General features: G+C 45.7%; 2 protein-coding genes across 2 annotated transcripts in view; one reads left to right on the top strand and one right to left on the bottom strand.

Moving 5' to 3' along the window:
* The window catches only part of ADAM19 (ADAM metallopeptidase domain 19), a 31,860-nt gene extending 21,598 nt beyond the window's left edge, over positions 1-10,262 (top strand). Inside the window, exons 14-23 of the mRNA XM_032196864.1 lie at positions 619-814; positions 1,096-1,204; positions 1,727-1,931; positions 2,460-2,540; positions 3,054-3,162; positions 3,264-3,399; positions 3,627-3,693; positions 4,247-4,462; positions 6,881-7,027; positions 7,886-10,262. Coding sequence (XP_032052755.1) covers positions 619-814; positions 1,096-1,204; positions 1,727-1,931; positions 2,460-2,540; positions 3,054-3,162; positions 3,264-3,399; positions 3,627-3,693; positions 4,247-4,462; positions 6,881-7,027; positions 7,886-7,960 — 1,341 coding nt within the window. The 3' untranslated portion in view covers positions 7,961-10,262. The remainder of the gene's footprint in view (positions 1-618; positions 815-1,095; positions 1,205-1,726; positions 1,932-2,459; positions 2,541-3,053; positions 3,163-3,263; positions 3,400-3,626; positions 3,694-4,246; positions 4,463-6,880; positions 7,028-7,885) is intronic.
* Positions 10,263-12,411: 2,149 nt separating this feature from the next.
* Positions 12,412-19,768, bottom strand: NIPAL4 (NIPA like domain containing 4). Its single transcript, XM_032197028.1, has 6 exons — positions 19,723-19,768; positions 18,085-18,333; positions 15,379-15,435; positions 14,320-14,410; positions 13,121-13,281; positions 12,412-13,016 (listed from the first exon to the last, which is right to left on the bottom strand). Exons 1-6 carry the CDS (start codon positions 19,757-19,759, stop codon positions 12,412-12,414), a joined length of 1,200 nt encoding a protein of 399 aa, XP_032052919.1. The 5' UTR covers positions 19,760-19,768.
* Positions 19,769-20,028: the final 260 nt, after the last annotated feature.

Consider the following 20,028-nt stretch of genomic DNA (forward strand, 5'->3'; position numbering starts at 1 on the left):
ATGCTTGCATGTGAACTGCATGCTTGTAGTGACCTATTCTGAACATGTGAAAAAATAATTTTGCAGGAATCCATCTAGACTCTCACTCCCTTCAAAAGAAACTTAAATAAACCTCCTAGATGTAATTGTGTATGGCCTTCCTCTGCATCCATGGTAAACTCATAGCAAGGGAGATCTAAGTTACACATTAGGAAAATGTCACCAGCAGAGATGACAGGCAAATACTGAATCAGACTTCCCAGATGGGGGAGGGGGATGTTGGAGAACAGATTACACAAGCATGCATCTGTCAGAAACCATTTAGGTGTATCAGATCCCACCCTTGGGTACAGAGAGATGGAGCAGCATTCCCTTGAGATCTGGCAGCCTTATTTTCTGTGCGTGATCTCATCCTCGCCTAGGGAAGAGATCCAGTCACCAATTTGATTCTACACAGCTCACACAGCTAATGAAGTTACAGAGTCATTTGGATCACTGCTGACCTCAGAAAACCTAGCACGAGGTGGATGAAAGGATGAAGGTTTTTTCTTTTCTTACCTACATTAGAGACATCATGCAAACACGAAATCAGCAAGGAGTCAAACCATAATTCCATTTTTTCCCTTTGTACCTCTTTAGCTGATGTCTCCGGGAACTCTCTGCAGGGAACAGTCAGGACTGTGTGACCTCCCAGAATACTGCACTGGCCAGTCACCATTTTGTCCCCCCAACTCTTACCAAATTGATGGGGCTTCTTGCGAAGGAGGAAGGGCATATTGCTACAGTGGCATGTGCCTCACGTATGAAGACCAGTGCTTGCAGCTGTGGGGGCCTGGTAAGGACACTACTTGCAGTGAAACATCTTTTCCTTTGAACTGGCAATATTATGTAGTATCCTGCTGTTATTCACTCTGTGTAAGGCAGTAGTACCTTGCATATATGTTATCAGTGACAAAGCCTAAGGAACCTTCTCTCCAGCCTTTCTTGCTTGGAGGAGGCAGCAAAAATTTCCCATGCTCAAACCATGACAGAAAAAGGACAGCTGGGTAGTTGGCATAGGGTGAGGTGGGCTGCCAGGCTCCACAGAGACCAGCCACATGAGTTTCTCCCATGCAGGAGCAACGCCAGCACCAGATATTTGTTTTGAGAACGTTAATGCCGCCGGAGACACCTACGGGAACTGTGGGAAGGACACCTACGGCAACTACAGGAAGTGCGAGAAAAGGTAGAGAACAGTTGCTGGCTGGAGAAGATCTTTTCACATATTACAAAATTATGGGCCAGTAGACTAAACTGAGCCATGCTTTGGTTTCAGTCCCTCTCATACCCCTGGGAAACCAGTTGCTTCCTGGTAGGACTTAATGCTTCAGTCATAAGGACTCTAAGTTTACCATTTTCCCTGTCCTTTGTATTTAAAACATTCAGTTGGTATTTTTTTGAAGCACAGGAACAGGGGATTTTCAATCCTGTAAGCGGAAATGTAGTTTTCTAACATAGTACCGAGACAAAAGCTTCTCAGTCTTCTCTGTGATTTTTTTTCTGAGGCTGGCCTACCATGGGGACAGCGAAGTGATACTATCAGTACCCTTCAAACACTGATGCTTGGGCTAGCCCCGGGAGGTGCTTGCTCTTTTGTCATTGAGCCAGCCATTCCTCAACACTGCTGCTTGAACTTATGCATAGAGTTGAAGCCTGCAAAACATTCAAAAAGCCAGAAATAATCACTTAGCCCTTCCTTTGAAATCAGAGATGCTAAATGTGGGAAGATCCAGTGCCAGAGCTATGCTTCCAAACCCCTGCAGCCCAATGCCGTGGCCATAGACACAACCATCTCACAGCAGAGGATACAGGTGAAGTGCCGAGGGACCCATGTGCACAGATCTGAGAATGAAGACAAGGAGATGCTGGACCCTGGCTTGGTGCTGACAGGAACAAAATGCGGGAGCCATCATGTAGGTACAGTCCTGCCTGTAATGGTGTGGGGAGGTTCAAGGCTTTGTGGTTTTAAGGCATTCATTTCTGATGTCTAATGTCTTTTTAGGGGATTATTATGTTTGTTAGAAATTAATTTCTTAGATGTTTCTGAGCAGTGGAAGAAGGCAAACCAAAGGCCATTCCTTAAGTCTTTGCCAGATGAAGAGTGGGCCAATGCAAAATTAGGGGGTTGCTAGTTTGTTGAGGCTGTCTTAGAGATGAGATACATGATTAGAAATCAAGACACCCAAGAGCTCCACCACAGACTTGCCACATGGATATGACCAATATATTTACTTTTGAGCTCCCACTCCTCTCTCCAATGTGTGTTTGCTGAGATTTAGAATAGTGATTAAAAGTTTGCCTGGGAAAGTTTTGTTCTCTCTGTGGTATTAGTTGTGTTCCAGGGTGTCTGGGAGGCTGCAAATCACAAACAAACATGAGGCAGTCATATAGTATGCAACCCAAAGGGCTTACACTGAGCTTTTGGGATTCTTTCTCTGCAGGTTTGCTTTGAGGGACGCTGCCAGAACACATCCACCATCTTCGAGTCTGAAAGCTGTAGCAAGAAGTGCCATGGCAATGGGGTAGGCGTCTTCCTTTTTGTCTCCATTTCAGGCTGAAGCAGGACGGGCTGCCATTCATCTGTGCATGGTTGTTTGGCTCAGTTCTGATACCACACTTAGGTTCACTCTGGATTTCTGCTTCCTAGTTATTAGTTTGCAACTTCATGCCATGTTTGATGTATTTTCTGCTCTAATCTTCTGGGCCCAGTTGAGGCTGAATCCAAAAAGATCAGGCTTACTAAGAGAAAGTAAAAACTCATGTTTAGAACAGTTTATCCGAAACTCTGCTCTGCTGTTCCCCCAGAGGATGGAAAGAAAAGGGTGGTGGGAATACTTTAGAGCTTTTGCTAACGTTTCTAGCAGAAAACTTGGGAGGCCCCGGGATGTGCCCAACAGTGAGCAGGACCCATCCCATTCTTTCATTCTCAGTCTGTTCCCTCTTATATGGCCCTTCAGGTTACAGGGAGCAAATGGCAGCTGTTCCACAGAATGAAATTAAACACTGCACTGAGTCTCTGAGTCTTTCCTCCCCAGGTCTGCAACAACAACAAGAACTGCCACTGCAACCCGGGATGGGCTCCCCCATTTTGCAACAAGCAGGGGAGAGGAGGAAGCATGGACAGTGGCCCTCCCATGCCAGAAGGTGAGTGGGTTCAACTCACTGTGATGGCACTTCAGAAAGACTTGGGTTAAATTAGAAGCAGAGGATTTCCCATTTAACAAACTGTGTTTTCTTTCCCCCAGGCTCTTCAGCAGCAGTGATAACTCTGGCAATCCTGGCTCCCATTCTCCTTCTCATTGGAATCATGCTTCTGTTGTATTATCTGAAATGCTGGAATAAATTTGTCATCTGTTCTCAAAAGAAGGCCCCGCAGTTCAGGTAAATGATCAGTGCTGTGCCTTGTCTGCTTCCATCCGCTCCCTTTCAGTGTCAGCACAGAAGAGAAATTGCAGTGGTTGTGAGGAGTATAACTGTATTGATTTGCTGGTATAGTCAGTATTTGCTTCTCATTCTTTGACTTTGGTTAAATTATAACAAAATACAACAAAGAAAAATGAGAAAAATCCAGGAAATAACTCTTATTCTTTTCTTTCTCTGACTGTCAGTGACACCTCTGGAAATGGCCATGCGAACCCTGCCTTCAAGCTGAAAACCCCTCAGATGCAGAGAAAGGTAGAGGCAACGTCACCTTCCACTTCCCAGGGGAGCTGCAGCTGCCCTACAAAGTGGGATTTGGTTCCCTTTCAAACTGTAGTTAAGGGGTGGATTTTTCAAAGAATGAGGAAAATAGACAGATGTGCCCCATGGCTGAAAGTCAGTGGGAGCTGAGCATAGCATCTACTTCCAGCTGTTTCTTACAAGGAGAGAGATGGGACCTGGCCAGGCCTGTGGCCACCTGTCTGTCCTGATGGATTCTCTCCTGTCACATCCCCCCTTTCAAAACTGCAGCAATCGCAAACCTGGATTGATTTGCAAGAGCTATTTACAGTGCTAATGCCTGAGATAGTCTGTTCTCTCATTTCCTGTTTCTACCTCACAATATCCCAAATTGTCCTAGTCTGTCTAATCAACACCTACTAGACACATAACACCCAGGTGTTGCAGCTGATATTTCCTGCTATGTGACTGAAAGACCTCACGTAGATCCTCAAAAGAATAGTAGAGAGTAAAGAGGTCATTTGAGGTGGACATATCATCTCCTGGGATTTGTGGCTCTTCTGCACAGGTGATTGATATCCCTGAAATCCCATCAAAACCTCCTCCCCGGCCACCTCCCTGCCTCCAAATAAATATGCAGCAGCCGTCTGCCTTCTCCAACGGCTACAACCACAGCATGGGGAAACCTGCTGGGGTGGCACAGCTGGCACCAGCAAAGGACGTCACCTGGCGGACACCCCCGAGCAGGCCAGCACCTCCTGCCCCCAAGCCACCAGGCTCTCAGGTATGAGGTCATTCTGCCATCCTACAGATATGGTTGGATGGGGAGGTTTGTTCTGAGTGAAGCCCCTTTAACCCTGATGTTGTGGGTGGGATACAGTAATTCGGGGTCCTTCTTGCTTTGTTGTGTAGCTGACAATGGCTGTGCTGGCTGTTAGCACACACAATTACTAGTTCAGGTCCCCAGATACCTCTGAGCTGGAGCTGAAGTCAGGTAACCTCGATCACGAGGTGGTATTCCCTTTACCAAGGTCATCTAAACATTTTTTAATCTGCAGAGCAAATGCATATTTGGAGCCTTGGGCTGTTCAAAGATATTTCTTTGTCTTAAGTTACCATAAACTCTGGCTTTTAAAGTGTTTACAATTCTTTGAAAGCCCTTTTGTCAGTATCAGCATTGTGAAACATATTTTGTTTCACAAAGAATACATGGAGCAAATTATTTTTTATTTGGATGAGGAACAAAAATGGGACCATTAGTACGTTGCGTAGGAAATGTAAGACTTTACCCAGACTGACCCTGCCTTATGGGAGCATCCTAACCACAAGTTACTTTGAGGGTTTTAAGGCTATGGGGTACTTATTTACTTCTCTTGCTGGTGTTTTTTTTCTAAGCTTAATAAAGATCCCACATGCTTGTGAAAAAATTGCAAATCACTCAGACTGACTTAAATCCATTTTACCAAAATATTCCCCAACTAGCTTTATTTTGTTAGGCTCAGAAGAGAAGAAAAGGCCTCAGTTGTAGGGGAAAGCAGGAGGCTGGCTCAGGCAGTCTCTCCAAAGGATATAGAGGAAAACAAAACCAAAATATTTTATTGAATGGGATTTGTTTCTAGCTCCATTGTTCCTATGAACAGCCGGCACTTCGGCAGGAAAGAAAACTAAAACAAAAGCAGGAAGCTGACTCTAATCAATAAGGAATAGGTATCCTTCCCAGCTGCTTGTTGACAAGTTCCCCACAGTCTCCATTGTGTTCCCTCTCCAACACATCCAGTCTCTTTATATGTCAGACCTACTAGACAGGACATTTGTCCTAGGATTTCCAAAAGCAACCTTGCCATTTCTGGGTTGGAGAAGAGCCACAAGATCTAGAAGATATAGAGAGGAAGTCATCAATTTCACTGTTTGCTAGTGTCTGTGTCCTTCCTAGACATTTGCAGCATTTGCCAGATTTGCTTACTTGCAGTCCCAATATGAGCTCTTTGGACCCAGCTCTTGGTGGTGTTTAGCCTGCTTTCTCCCTCCTGCAGTCATAGGGCAAGGTTCTTGGAGAGCAGTTAATCCCCAGACATCAGCCGATACAGCCACCAAACATTGTGTTTATACATAGTCTAAGGAGATTGCAGGGTTTTTGGGTGCCCTCCAAGTTTGAATGCAGCTGTGTTTATTAAATCAACACCTGTAAGCTAGTGACTTAGCACAGAAACTAAGCAACAACAGTCAGTTAGCTCTCGTGTGGCTAACTTCTCCCCAGGGGCATGCTTTATGCTGAAATTCATTAGACAAATGGAAAATATAATGCTCAGAGTATCCTATTAGGGACAGCTGTGTGAACAAACAAAATAATAACTGAATGTAGGAGGTCTGAGAGTATGTTTGTGTATGGGCAAACATATGTGCGCAGGGTTGACAGTCATTGTATGGCCATGCCCGTACATCCTATGTGAAGTTCACTATCGTGTAGTGAATGTATGCACGTGAAACTCACTTCCAACTTCAGATGCATCAATAATGTGTATAATTTAAAGGCTCTAGAATATAGTTTTCCCAATTGCATGGAAAATTCAAGACTCAAAACTTTTGGATCCCTTAGCAGCTATAACATAATGTGCTTTCAGCCCACAGCTTCATTTAGGAGGCAAAGCAAGGTAACCATGTCATCCTGTTTGGTTGTGCTTGGTTAGACGCCAGCTGCCCAGCAGCCTAAAACCATCTGGTCTTCATTGAAACTTGATAGTTGAAAAGCTACAGATTGAAAACCACTAATCCCCTGCACAAATATTATAAGCAATAGCAGCAGCTCCTGTACACCCTCCCTGTGTCGGAGAGAGAGAGGTCTTTGCATGCCAGGAGGTAATCGTGGTTTTTCCATCAGTCCTTTGTCTCATGCAGAGATGCTGTGGGCTGAGGTGTGGTGGGGCCTCCTGCCTGGTCTATAAGGTTTCTCCTGCTTTGCACCACGCAGCCATTAGATTGTACTATCACTGTGCTAACTCCAAAGCAGAGACCTCAAGCTGGGCAGCAGCATACCCAGCCTTCTGTCTCTGACTTCTCAAAAATTAAAAACCCAAGAGGTCTGAAGGACCTGTGGCCATGCTCAGAAGCTCAGGCCTTGTGAAGTGAATACAAGAATTCTTTCTGCTTTCAGGTCGGATGTCTCTCTGGGCTGACAACTCAAAACTGTTTCTTTCTTGTGTAGGACGTTTCTAGGCCACAGCCACCCCAAAGAGCTTTGCCAGCCAACCCAGTCCCGAACAGAACCAGAGGAAGGCCCGGGGACAGCCCTGCCCTCCCGCTGCCTCCTGCCCGCCCCAGGACGCCAGGACAGCTGCAGCCTGCGGGGCAGGTGGGCACTGAGCGTGGTGACAAGGCCACAAGCCCTCACTGACAGGACGTGGTCTGACTGTTGGGGGTGTAACCTCACTCTCATGCTGTCAAACACCTCTGCACAGCCCCAGCGGGTGGCAGTGGAAAGGCTGTTGTGTTGCATGGCTTTGTTGCAGAGGCCTCTGTTTTCACTTAGTATGTATGAAGCATTTATTGTGTCAAACAATATGCCTGATCCTAAATCCTGCAGCAAATGTGACTGATCCTAAAAGGGATCAGGCTCCAAGAACTGCTCGGTGCAGGCACTTTAAGCAGCCATGCCACATTCTGGAACAACTGATTCAGTTCTCCACATCCCTGGGCACTTCCTCAGATAAAGTTTTCATGCAAGTAGGGCTGAGCAGAGGGAGTCAAGGTGTGATGCAAAATGAAGAGCAGCAACACAGGAAGGCCCAGACAAAGCTTGAGGACCCTCTAAGGGTCAGGAACACTCTCCAGCCACTCTGATATGCTTTCTCTGAGGAACGTTTATCAAAATTGTCCTTAACAAGAAAAATTAATAAGGCACTTTATGCTGCTGAGTTCAGCTCTAGCAATCTGGACCCCTTAAGACAAAACACCTCCACTCTACACACCATAGGTTTAGCCTCCAGCCTGAACCATACTTGAGGCTGGCTGTTAAAGTGACAAATCCTGCATGAACATCATCGTGCTATGGGCAGAGAGCAGCATAGTTTCCTATGTGACCCATTAGGGTGAATGTGCAGTGTTGAATGGGGACAGCCTTCCCCAGCCTCCTGTAGCAGAAGCTCAGGAAAGCCTTTTCTCTTTCATCAGTGCTCACCCCTCTCTTTTCCCTATTTTCTGTCTCATCCAGAATACCAGTGTCGGGACAGCTGGAGCAGGAAACTTCTTGAGAGCGGGACAGTCGGGCTTCCGTGTGCACCCATGAACCAGTCTGTTCCCAGCTGACTCTAGCCTTCACAAGGGACTGAATGGCCTTCGTCACCCAAAAAAACAAACAAACAACAACAAAAAAAACCACAATCAAGGGCCACAGATGATTTCTCAGTTCCTCTCCCTTGGTTTCATCTGTTTCCTATGTGACTCAACAAGCTGCAGTCAGGCTTGGCAGGAGTGTGCCCAGGAACTGAGCTGGTACACGCCAAGCTGAACCCCTATCTGCTAATATCCTTTTCCATATAGGGATGACTTGTTTATACGGTATTTATATATTATTGTGCAATATCCAATGCAGGGATGGGGTGATGCGGGCTTCAGGTGGTTTTAACAGTTATTTAAGTGTTTTCAGGCAGTGCAGGTGATGGCCCTGATGGGTTTTCATGTAAGAGCAAGCCCTGTTTGCTTTCTCAGCCCATCCAAGCAGCTGCAGAAGCATATGTTGGTGCTATACAGAAACCATTGCCTCTTGGGAGACCAGGAGGCAGCTGTTGATAACTTTCTTCAATTTATTCAGTTTACAGTGGCTGGCAAACTGGGCCACAACAGAGAGCAAACCATGGGAATATTACTGGTTAAAATCATTTGTGAGTCACTGTGGAATCTGGTTAGCTTTAATAGAGTGTATTAATTATTTCACCATAAAACCATCTTCAGCAAGGGCTTTGCAGCCTGTCTGTCCTCCAGCACTTGCTTATCTTGTCTTGGTGCTGTAGGACCTGACAGCATCAGCAGCATGGCTCATGCACTCTCATCCGTGTCATTGGGACACAACCAAGGTACGACAGGGACACTCTCCAGCCAAGACATGGAGCAAATGGCCAGAAGGAAGCACAGCAAAAGCAGTGCTGAAACCTCCTCTCCACCATGCGGTACCACAGATAATCAGTAGACACTTTTGCATGTGTCTTTTCAGGATTTTGGTCTGTGCTGAGCAATAATTCAGCACAGGCTGTCTGCTCCCATACCAGTGAGAAATCTACCTTAATGTTGCCCAGGTGGTAAGACAGCAGAAATATTAATATGACACATGGTGCTTTTTTAGCATAGCTTATTTACTCCACGGATTTTTCTCAAGGACTCAGATGGAGAGAGCTGTCCATGTGCACTTTAAGCAGCTGATGGTTCTAACTCTGAGGACCCTCCCTTCTGAATTTGTTTTTTTCTCCTAATTGTTTGGGGTTTTGTAAGTTTTCTTCCTCAGGGTTTTAAATTAAGACCTTTGGTTATGCCATTTTTTCTTTTTTACTTTTTCTTTTTTTTTCCTCTTTTTCCTTTAAGTTATTTTCTAGGAGAACACAATGAGTTCTGGAGCTATGGTTGTAATAATATGGTGTTGTGTGTGATTTTGTTATGGACAACTCTTCAAACAGTGTGCTTGCTGCTGCACATGTGAGAAATTGTATTATTGGCTTAAAGAAAAAGAAATGTTGTTCTGATGGTTCTGTTTACCAAAGCTCTGCTGATGGGGTCGAGGGAGGAGGGAGAAGAACCAACAGCAACAGACAAAGCCTTGAGCACTCATTAAGTTATTTTTAGCAGTGTATCTGTAGGATGACTGAAACCACACCATTTTTCACAACTTTACTACCTCTTTCTTCACAAGGAAACAGCATACAGGGTGTATCTTGAATTTCCGGTTGATTATTCCTTATCTTGATCATTTTGGACTTTTTCTTGCTTTCTGTATGCCCAAAAAAGAAACCAGCCTAAATTACTCCTCTCTGAAATAATGGCTGTCAGGTGAAAGGCTTTACCTTTCTAATCTTTATATTGTCTTTTTCTATAGTTGGGTTATTTTACATGTAAACAAGCTATATTCAAACCCCCAGATTTGTTGTTTACTGCTCACAGGTGGAGACCCAGCAGTCTTGTCTGCAGTAAGCTGGGTGCATACAGTGTCTGCTGTAGTTAGTACAGATTCAACCAGAACTGGATTTTTTAACTGCAGACAACAGTGTATTTCTGCTACAGCCCCTGATCTTTATCAAATGACCACCAAAAATCAGTAAGAATATTTTTACTGCATTCCATGTGAGCATGGGGTCAAGCTTATAAGAAACGTCCTCATATATACAAAGCTTGGAGAACATCTAGAGATGCCCAAACCCTGATGGAAAACTTATTACTGGAATATCCTAAAATCTCTAAAAGGTTTTTTTTTTTTTTTTTTTTTTAAGTCCTATCAAATTTTCACGTGTGTGCCAGTTGAATGAACAATAATAGGGGAACTGTAGGAGGAATAAAGATGCTAAAATATGATTATTTTTTTTTAAATGCAATGTTACTTGGAAGAACATGTACAAAAATACATCTCACTTTCTCTTATGTCCACACAGTAAAGGTTTACAATAATGCTCTCTGTGCATCTATGCAAATACTTGAAGAATGCAATTCATTGTGCCTTTTGCCTAGTTTTTAATAAATTTATCAGTTGTCATTAACAAATGTTCTGTTACTGTGTTTTTTTTTTTTAACATTGGTTCAGTCCTTCATTTAAAATGTGGCTTTTGTCCACAGATGGTAGGATTTCTGGAGGAATAATATTCCTAAAATGTATTTCTAGGCACTGAGAGCAATGAGTCCTATTTGCAGTCTATTTCTAAAATAAAGCATTGCGCCAGTTAGGATGCCAAAATTAAGGCTGGAGAGAATTACTTGGCTTATTTTCTGTGACCGAAGGAGGGCGCTGCTGGCTTACTCTGCCCTAGTTGCTCTACGCTTTGTTCGGCTTTCCTTCAGTTTGTTCATCCTTTGGGGCTGTACCAGTAAAACCAGCGAAATCATTAATCTCTCAGATCCACCTTCAAGGGTTTTTGAAAAAGTCTTTATTTCCCTTTACACCTTAAAAAAAAAAAAAAAAAGTACTGAAATGTTATTAAAATAAGAGCTTGTATCCTCCCACCTCTAACCGCAAGTCACGTTTCTTTAGTAACATCCAGATTGGCTAAAACGAGGTCAGCAGCATCCTCCAGACTGTAAACCCCGCACACCTGGATTAGGCTTTTCTGCTCCCGATTTAGGATCTGCTGTGAGAAAATGGGCTCCAGTCTCCCTGTTCTATGGGACCTAGCAGCAAAATGGGAGAAACTTTTAAATGCAGGGTTTTTTTTCCCCTTTTCCTCCTCCAAGCTCAAAATGTTATTTCTTCCATCCCTTCATCCCCACCACCAATGCAAATACAAGGGGGTGGGAGGTCGAAAAATGACCTGAGAGCAGGAGTTCATATAACATTTAAATCAGATCCATAGAGATGGAGGGGGTGGATGGGACCACTCTAGGATAAACTGCAGCTTGACAGCTCTGCAGAGCATCGCCCACCTAGGCTTGTTTGGCTTTTAATGTGCAGCTCAGACTTCCCTCTAAACAAAAACAACTTTTCAGCTTAAATGATAGTAGGACAGGTAATAGGAAAGCTGAAAAGCAACAGTAAATACCACCTCTCAAAGAGCTGGGTGGGTTCTCCAAGGTTAAGACATTTGTTAAGAAAAACAATCTTAAAATTTACACCTGTTTGATCTTTCAGGCTGAAAATATTTTTCATTGACCCCAAAAAAATCCTGCAGAAGGTGTTCTCCTGCCATGGGGTTTACCTGTCAAAGCTCTCCAGCCTGAGCAGGGGCTGCCCTTCACTCAGGTGAGGTCTAGATCAGGCTCTGTAGCTTCACCAACAGCATCAACACAATCTAGGCACTACGGTTCCTAAGGGAAAAAAAAATCAGAACAAACAACAACACATAAAACTAATTAACACTGTGCTGCAGGGAAACTCCTGCACCTCACCAAAAACAAAAGTGTAAAAAGATTTCTCTTCCATATGCCTGTATAAACACTTTATGGCTTGGATCCTGCCAGTGAACACTTATTCCAAAATTCACCATATTTTACCACTATTCTGAATTTATATTTGCAGAGTAAATAATTAAACATGGATGAGCAGAATCTGAATAGCAGGAGTACATCCTTCAGTCCTTTTCTTTCACCTCTGTTTGAGATACTGGTGTGTATTTTAGAGTTCATGCGAGTGTCTAGAAAGGAAAAAGCAAACAAACAGAAAAACACTAATCAGTGAATTAATCAGGGTCTGGAAATAAACATATCAATGGTATCTCCACCCAGGGGAAGGAGTGCAGAGCAAGCATTAGCCCTGCCAACAATAAGAGATGGGAAGGGGCATCGAAGAGGGGCTTTGTCCCTAGAGCATCTGATTTCAAGAAGATTTTCATTTTCAATGGCTGGTGACAATTAAGCATGCCCCATGACAAAGATCCAGTCTACAACCCACTGAAAGCCTTGGCTTGACTCTGCCAAACCATGGATAAGACACTGCTGGTTTTAGCCTTTGCTGTTCCTTTTTTAAATTGCTCAACAGCGTCTGGAATACTGACATCAACCCAGTCAGAGCAGTTTTCACCCAACCTTCAAACACTTGAATACAAAGTGCTAGGTATAAATCATGAATACTTTAGGTTTATCCTCTGGAGCGATGCTGGAGTTGTCCACCTCTATCAGGATGTTCTTGTCATCTCGGGTGACTGGTGCCTGCTGCTCATTCTGGAGGATCTGTGGCAGATTCCCTAAACTGACATCCATGTCTTTGAAGGCATGGAGTAAGAAAACTCCCAAAATGATGGTGAGGAAGCCACAAACTGTCCCAATGATGTCCACTACGGTCATAGCGACCCATTCCTTAAAGAGGATGATGGAAGTTGTGATGACGATGGTGGTGAATAGCACATAGTAGATGGGAAACACCAGTGAGGTGTTAAAAATGTCTAGAGACTTATTGAGGTAGTTAATTTGGGTAGTGATAGACGCTACCAGTGTGATGACCAAGATCCATGTCAGTGGGTGCTGCAGCACAGGCTGGTCAGCAAAGAAGCCCTTGATGGCAATACCCAGGCCCTTGACTGAGGACACAGAGAAGGCACCGATCACGGAGCAGATGGTGAGGTAGATGAGGATGTTGCTCTGGCCATAGCGGGGTGCGAGGTAGAAGATCAGGAGGAAGCACACAGCCAAGAGGATTGCAGCATAAGCAAGGAAACCTGAATGGGGAATAGAAACAACAACTCAAATCTGGGTAGTAGGTATGGGTGCCTGAGCAGTACCTACTGTCAAACCCTGAGAAAGAAAATAACCTCCTACATACCTGGCTCTTTCAGCTTAGACAACATTTCATCCAGAGTGGTGACCTCCTCATCCTCTGGAGCATGTATCACCATCATGGTGCTGCCCACAAGGCTCAGCATGCAGCCCAGCTTTCCCAGCAGGTTGAGCCGCTCTCCAAGCAAATATGACGACAGGATGGCACTGCACAGAACAGAAAAACAAGGTCTGATGGTGCTTTAAAGTCCTTACAGCTAAAATAATGTAAAAGACATGATACAAGGACACTGATTTGTAACAATTTTGTTAGATTGTAATATATTAACACATATTCACATTGCATCTGGACTTGCAGAGATGCAGCTCTGCAGATCATGGCTCACATATCAGCAAGGTGAAAAAATACTTAATGTGTTAGCACATCCTCAGAGAGATTTTCGGGGGTTCCAGATTGACTTGTGAACTTTTGGGCATTGTGAAGCCTTTAGAGCCCAAAGAAGTGAATTCAAGGAGCATTGCAATAGAGAGAAAAAAAGTAACCACAAAAGAGCTATGTTAATTTTAACTTGATATCAGAAATATTAAGTCCAGAGAAACTTGAACATAATGTAGTTCTCAATATGTCTGCAAAAAAATATCTATCTGTTTTGTATAAAAGTGAAACACTCTAGGACAAGATACCACAGCAGTCCTAAGTCTCAATTTGCTCATGCATTTTACAGTAACAGTCCTTCCATATGACCTTCAGTACTTGGAGCCATTTTGGCAACAGGCAAAATTTTAAAGACACAATATCAGAGCACCTTAAAAGCCCAGTAAATAGAAGGCAAACATAGAAAAACAGTAAAAATCAAGCTTAATATTTTTGACACTTTCAGATTTTTAGTTCTCTTCATGACAAGAAAATATATATAGATAGGGAGAGATGTATATTTTTACTGGCTAAAGAACTAGGATAATGAAAGAAGTAACACTGATAGTTACAACAATTTTGCATGGAATTGTGTGCAGCTGCTAATCACAGCCACATGCAATATCTCAAGGGCATGCTACTTAATTCATTGTTTTCTGAATGATCCCCCCAAAGGACAGCAACTGTTACTGTATTTTTTTGAAAACACCAAGACATTCTTTCCTTTGGGCAGAATAAACCATATTAGCACTATTTCAAGTCATCCTGTCTTAAAAGACAAGCAGGCAAATAAAAGATGTCCAACTGCAGGCCATGGACACGTAAATCACCTTATGAGCACGCTCAGGGCTCCCAGAGGCGTGACAATAGTCGCAGGAGCAAAGGCATAGGCAGCAAAGTTGGCAGCTTCCCCTCCACCCACTAAACAAACACAAGAAAAACAAACACCAGTGAATTACAATATACTTTTTGTGCTTTCTCTTGAGGACTTGCAGACTAGCAAGAGGTCTACTAGAGAGGGGATTTTACGAGGGTGTTTCTTGCAGCTTCTGAACAGGGTCAGATGGTGGTGAAAACATCCCTGGTGCAAGTGATGCAAGCAGAAGGGCTGGGGTGATGGTGCCAGGGCTGGGTCATGTCACAGCTAATCCCAGTCAGCTCATTAAGGCCCCAAACCCAGCCACACAGCTAGAGCCCATCAGGGGCTGTAGCGAGTGGGTGGGCAGCCCTGGGAGCTGGGAAGGCACAGGCTGCTCCACCTATAAATGTCCCCTCAAGGGGTAGGGGTACCCTTTGGTGGAGCTGTCCTTGTCCTCTGGATTGAGAGCTGTAGCCTGGGGGGCCTCTTGAGCTGCTGCTGGGGTGAGAGCTAAGGAAGATTGCTCTGAAGAACCTTCTTGTGAGACTACTGCTCTCTGCTCAGTTCTGACTCAGGTTTGGAGGAACGCTCTACTGCTACAGTGTGTGAAGGCTTTGAGGTTTGTTCTAAGGGAAAACCAATTTTCCTTAAGAAGGGAACTGCTACCAACACCTCATTATCTCCCCTATACTGCAGCAACAACCTTTCCTGGTGACCTGAGGCACCCACAGGAGATGTTTGCCCTGTGCATGGTACACAGGCATACCAATCAGCTGCATTATTAAAATCTGGCTTTTCATGCTTTTGATGAGGTAAAGCTGAGCTAACAAATCCTACTGCAGCCCTCCTGCAAGGCTGGTGGATGGTGACAGAGACAGTGTGAGGCCTGCTGCCTCTGCTTGCCTTAAGAGGCCCAGGGGAATATCAGCAATAAGGCCTCGTGCTGCCAGATGCTGGACTCCTTCCACACATCGTGCACAGGGACACACCCTGGAAAAGCTGCAAACCCAGGAAAACAGCTTCTACTTACTGGTTAACAGGCCAGCCCACCAGAGCCAGTCCTTCAGGTAGCCGTGGCCTCCATCTCCTGGGGAAGCAAAGCACACAGATACGCAGAAATTAACGATAACATTCTTCAGAGCAAGAGGTGACAAATGGTCCTCTGGAGAGGATAAGTTACAAGAAGTGTGACTAAAAAAATGTCCTGGAAGGACAGAAGCTGCAGACATGCCATCCTGCATGAAAGTTATGCTGGGTAAAGGGACGAACAGAAAGTGATGCTTGGGGTTGGATGATGCCAATACAATAAAAGCAGCTGTTTAATCCTGTGTGGCAAAGGGAGTGGTATCCATTGCTCCAAAGTAACAGAGGTTATCAGCTTGGGGTGCAGCAGCTGCCCTTCAGCCCTGGCAGCAGTGGTCATCTTCACTGGTTCATCGTGGTGACCCTGTGCCCTGACCCAGTAACGAAGGCCCTAGCTCAAGTTCTGTGGGTTCATTGTGCTTCATCTTGGATGTCCCACTGACCTGCCCACCCTGTTCCCTGAGAGAAGGGATCATGGAGCAGAGGGATGAAGGACAGAGGGGGCTGCTCCACACTGGGTGCCCCCCACCCAAAGGCTGTTCCCCAGGGAAGCTGCTGTGCTGTACCTTGCACCCCACTGGCTCGCTGTGGAGTCCTGCACATGGGTACTAAGGTAAGGCAATGAGTTTTTTCTAAATCAAGCTCAAGTCAAGGTTATGGCTATGTGAAAGATAAAAGGAGAGAGCTGGCTGGTTGCGTTGTCTGAGGTTGTGGTAGTTCATGTTGTTGCATTATTGTGGTAAAGGCTCCGGGCATCCTGTCCTACAAGAGCTCCGCTTTTTTGGCGCGTTGTGTTGTGTCGTAGGGCTTCAGCCCAAACTGTCAGAAATTCTAAGGTTGTCTTATGTGGAGTTGTTGCTTTGTGACCATTTCTGATGACAAATGATTCCTGGCATTGAAATTCAATGACGGAAAACGTGCGTATAAATGAGGAAAAAATGGTCATATTGTGTTGGAACTAACTCAGCTGTGGTCTTAAGCTTCAAGTTATGTTATATGGTAGGAGCCTGAGCCTGTTAACATTGTGAACTCTTTTTAGTGGGTCAGAGAGCCCATGTGCTTGCTAAGTCCAGCCTTACAGGAGTGTCAGTAACAGCACTGTTTGACCCCCCCCATTGGAGAAATGGGATGCACTCAGGGCTGAAGTACTAGGACTGAGATAAGGGAAAAGAAAGGGAAAAAGAGGATGAAGACGTGGATAAGAAAAGCTTGAGATATGCAGTTGTTTTTTTTTTTTTTTTTTTTTTTTTTTTTTTTGCTAGAATTCATCCTCTGGTTTCTTAAGTTCACAGATGCTGGAGTTCAAACATTGTTTTGGTATTCCTTAGAAACTGCTGGTTTTTTTTTGTTTCTGGAGAATTCTTTGTTGGCTATGATTTTTGTCATCAATTCCTGGTAAAATATTCTGAAAAATAGGGGGAGAGGTTTGCTCCATTTTACTAGCTTGGCGCTGTTGCATGAGAAGTTGATGTGGGGAGGGAGAAGAGGGAAACTTGGCAGAACTGAAACAGCACTGATATTTCATTGTGTGAATACAATGCTGAAAATCAAACCCATGTGATTTTGGCATTTACATGTGGATGGCTTAATGTGTGGGATGGGGATGGGAGCGGACTTGAGACTGGACTGTGGCTTAGGTGCTACTGGTGGCTTTGCTTGCCTGTGGGTTGAATGTATGGTCATTTACCTTTTCATGCATTTGTGTCACCATGTGGAGACAGTGATATTGGCTTCCTTTGTAAAAATGACTTAAGAGCTGCTCCCGGACCAGGACTGGGAAGCGGTAGTATTTTAATCATCATTTTGTAGTTATGTAAGTAGGTCACCTGCCAGGTAGGACTTAAGCTGCTGCTAGAGCAAATGTTTGCAATGCTTATGGGTTGTGTCCAACTCCACGGTGCAATTCAGCTGTAGGCAGTGCTCCTCCACCATTCCCCATCCATGCATATGCATACAAACACACACCTCACCCCAAGACCTTGGTGCTAGAAGAAAGTTATCAGCCAACGTGCTGAGCAACATACCTCAGATGTATCGCTTCTGAAAACCACAACCAAGGCTTACACAAATTGCAGGCGTGTAGTCCTGCATGAATAAATGGCTCCTGCTAATACAATTAAAGCACGTGGGGATGCATTCTTGTCTCAGTGACTTGGTGGCAAAGCCTCCTAGTGCATCAATAACAGCAAGAGTGGGATCATGAAGCTGTGCTGTTTTGCTCCAGACTGTGGTATGGTGGTGATTTGCAGCATTGTGCAAAAAACATTTCAAAGAGCTTCCAATTGTCTGCTTTGTCCTAGTCCGACATTTTTCTGTGTAAGAGCAGCAGTGGGCATGTATTGCTCTTCTGAGGGGTGCACACCTGAACACACAGTGTGTGCATCTTGCTGTCTGTGGTGCAAGGCAGGTAATGCTGCTTGTAGCCGAGCCCTTCTAACATGAGGCTTTATGAAGTAGCTCCTCAGCTGCAGCACAGCACTGGTCTCCAGGTCCCGTGCACAAAAATACATTCACAGAAGTCATATTTACACTGCTCATAAAAAGCTAGTGCGTGTACCCAGAGGTGTCACCTTCTGGGTGCTGGGCTTTAGACAATGCATGCAGTTCTGGGAGCAGCCAGACCTCCCCTTCCTGGCCCCCACAAAAGCCTTACCTGCCCTGGTGCCTCCCTTCTCCACCAGCCGTAGCAGCCCCTTCTTCTTGAGGATGACGCTGCTTCCGATGAGGAAGCTGGAGAAGACAGCCAGACCCAAGCCGATGTAGAATCCATAATTGCTTTCCAGCCGAGCTACCCAGGACGTATCTGAAGTCCCATTGTCATGGACTGAGCCAGCAGGATCAGCACCACTGATCACCTGGCACACAACGTGGTGGGAAAGGCACGAAAGGGTGAGCAGAGACCCTGTGAGACCATGGGAGATAAAACAGAATTACTGATGTGACCTTCAAGTGTGCCTCTGCTAGCCCTGGGACTGCCATGTTGTCACCGTAAGTGCACATACCCAGCTTCTTGACACCTCCAGCTCAAACTTTGGATGCCTCTATAATCTCCCAAGGAAATGGCAGCATTCAGCTTACCAGCACCCAGCCTTGTTGATCCAAAGGCTTTGGTGCTTCCTGGTCACCTAACCCTGCATCTGCCAGCTTGCCTGCAGCTTAGTGCTTTGAGTTTAACATGGAGCACTGCCAGCATTTTGCAACTGCAAATTTGTCCTGGCTCTGTGTACTGAGCAGAGCCATGTGATTGCTCATATGAGGACAACAGGCTCATCCTGGACTGAAGTTTCTTCTCTGCATTGCTTTATTTTGCCATGGCTTTATTCCACTTACTCACAGTGTAGCTGCGTGCTTGTGAAGGACACCAAGTCCTGCTGGAGTTGGGAGGGCTGAAAGCAGGCACAGTTCTCTGCTGTCCACACCAAAAGCACTGAACCTGTCCCCAGCTGAGGTGTGTGGCTGTGTGGGTGGGAAAATTGCTGAGCTTCCTCCTACCCTCATGTTCCTACCACACCCAGCACATCTCCCTCCTGCAGTCTTAACTGAGTGTAGTAAAGGTGGTGTGGCTGTGGTCTTCTGGAGTAAAGCAGCTAGGTAGTGTCAGGAAAAGTTTCTTTCTACTAAAAGACTCGTCTTCTGCCTCCACACATGCTGGGATTGCAGAGCAAGGATCCCTCTCGGCAGATGGGGCTGTGCCATGGCTGAACTGCTGACAGTGCTCCCCGAGTAGGGGTCCCACCTCTTCCTTACCCAACAAAGTGCCTCAAATCTTTTGCAGCCCCCAGCCCTGTCCCCTGCACACAGAGCTCAGGATTTGGCTCCAAACTTTTTTTTTTTTTTCTAAAGGAAAGTTAGAAATTAGTTTCTAAAGACTTAGAATTAGTTTCCCTAACAGAGTTGCTTTTCTAATGGAAAAACCACCTTCGTTGTGGAACAATTTCCTTGGGAAACACGGGGGCAATTCTGCCTCAGCTGGGTGGAAATCTCTGGTGTGCTAAAGGGCACAGGGCCATGGGATGGGGTTCGTTACCTCCCGGATTAGACACCCTGTAAGGGAAAAAGACTCAAACGCAGCTCCTCTGCAGCTGCTGGGCGGCTGGCACGCTGCTGCGCGGTGCTCGCAGCCTGGGCTCTGCGCTCCTTGTAAATGAAGGGACTTTCCCCCGTCCTACGCAGAACTCTTCCTGCCCCTTAAAAATAAAAATACCCAACCCCAAATGCGAACCCTGAAGCCGGGGTGAGCCCGCAGCAGGCTCAGCCCCCGGTCTCCCCCCGCGCCCCGGGGTGCACCCACCGTTGCTGCAGCTGCCGTTCGCCCCCAGCCGCTCCATCTCCTCCGTCCTGCCCTCCGCAGGGCTCTCGGCATCCCCGGGCACCCCGAGCCGGCTCCTCCTCCGGCACGGGGCAGGCTTACAGCTCCGGGAGCCTCTTCCCATGCAAGCCACCGCCCCTAAAAACCTCGCACCCCAGCCCGGTGCGGCTCGGGAGGGAGCCGGCTCTCCCCCGGAGCTGTCCCCTCGGGTGGCCGGGATGGGGAGAGGCTGGAGGGGGACCCTGTCTGGGGGTGCTGTGGGTGCTCTGTGTGTGCTGAGAGTGGGAA

This window comes from Aythya fuligula, chromosome 14 (assembly GCF_009819795.1).
Source record: "Aythya fuligula isolate bAytFul2 chromosome 14, bAytFul2.pri, whole genome shotgun sequence".
NCBI classification, from domain to species: Eukaryota; Metazoa; Chordata; class Aves; order Anseriformes; family Anatidae; genus Aythya; species Aythya fuligula.

Excerpts from the sequence above, each read along its gene's own strand:
- NIPAL4 (XM_032197028.1), bottom strand. The coding sequence starts at position 19,759 with ATGGAGCGGCTGGGGGCGAACGGCAGCTGCAGCAACG. Across the intron at positions 14,411-15,378 it reads GTGGGCTGGCCTGTTAACCA|TGGGTGGAGGGGAAGCTGCC; the intron begins GTAAGTAGAAGC and ends GTGTTTGTTTAG. Across the intron at positions 13,017-13,120 it reads GTCTAAGCTGAAAGAGCCAG|GTTTCCTTGCTTATGCTGCA; the intron begins GTATGTAGGAGG and ends TTCCCCATTCAG.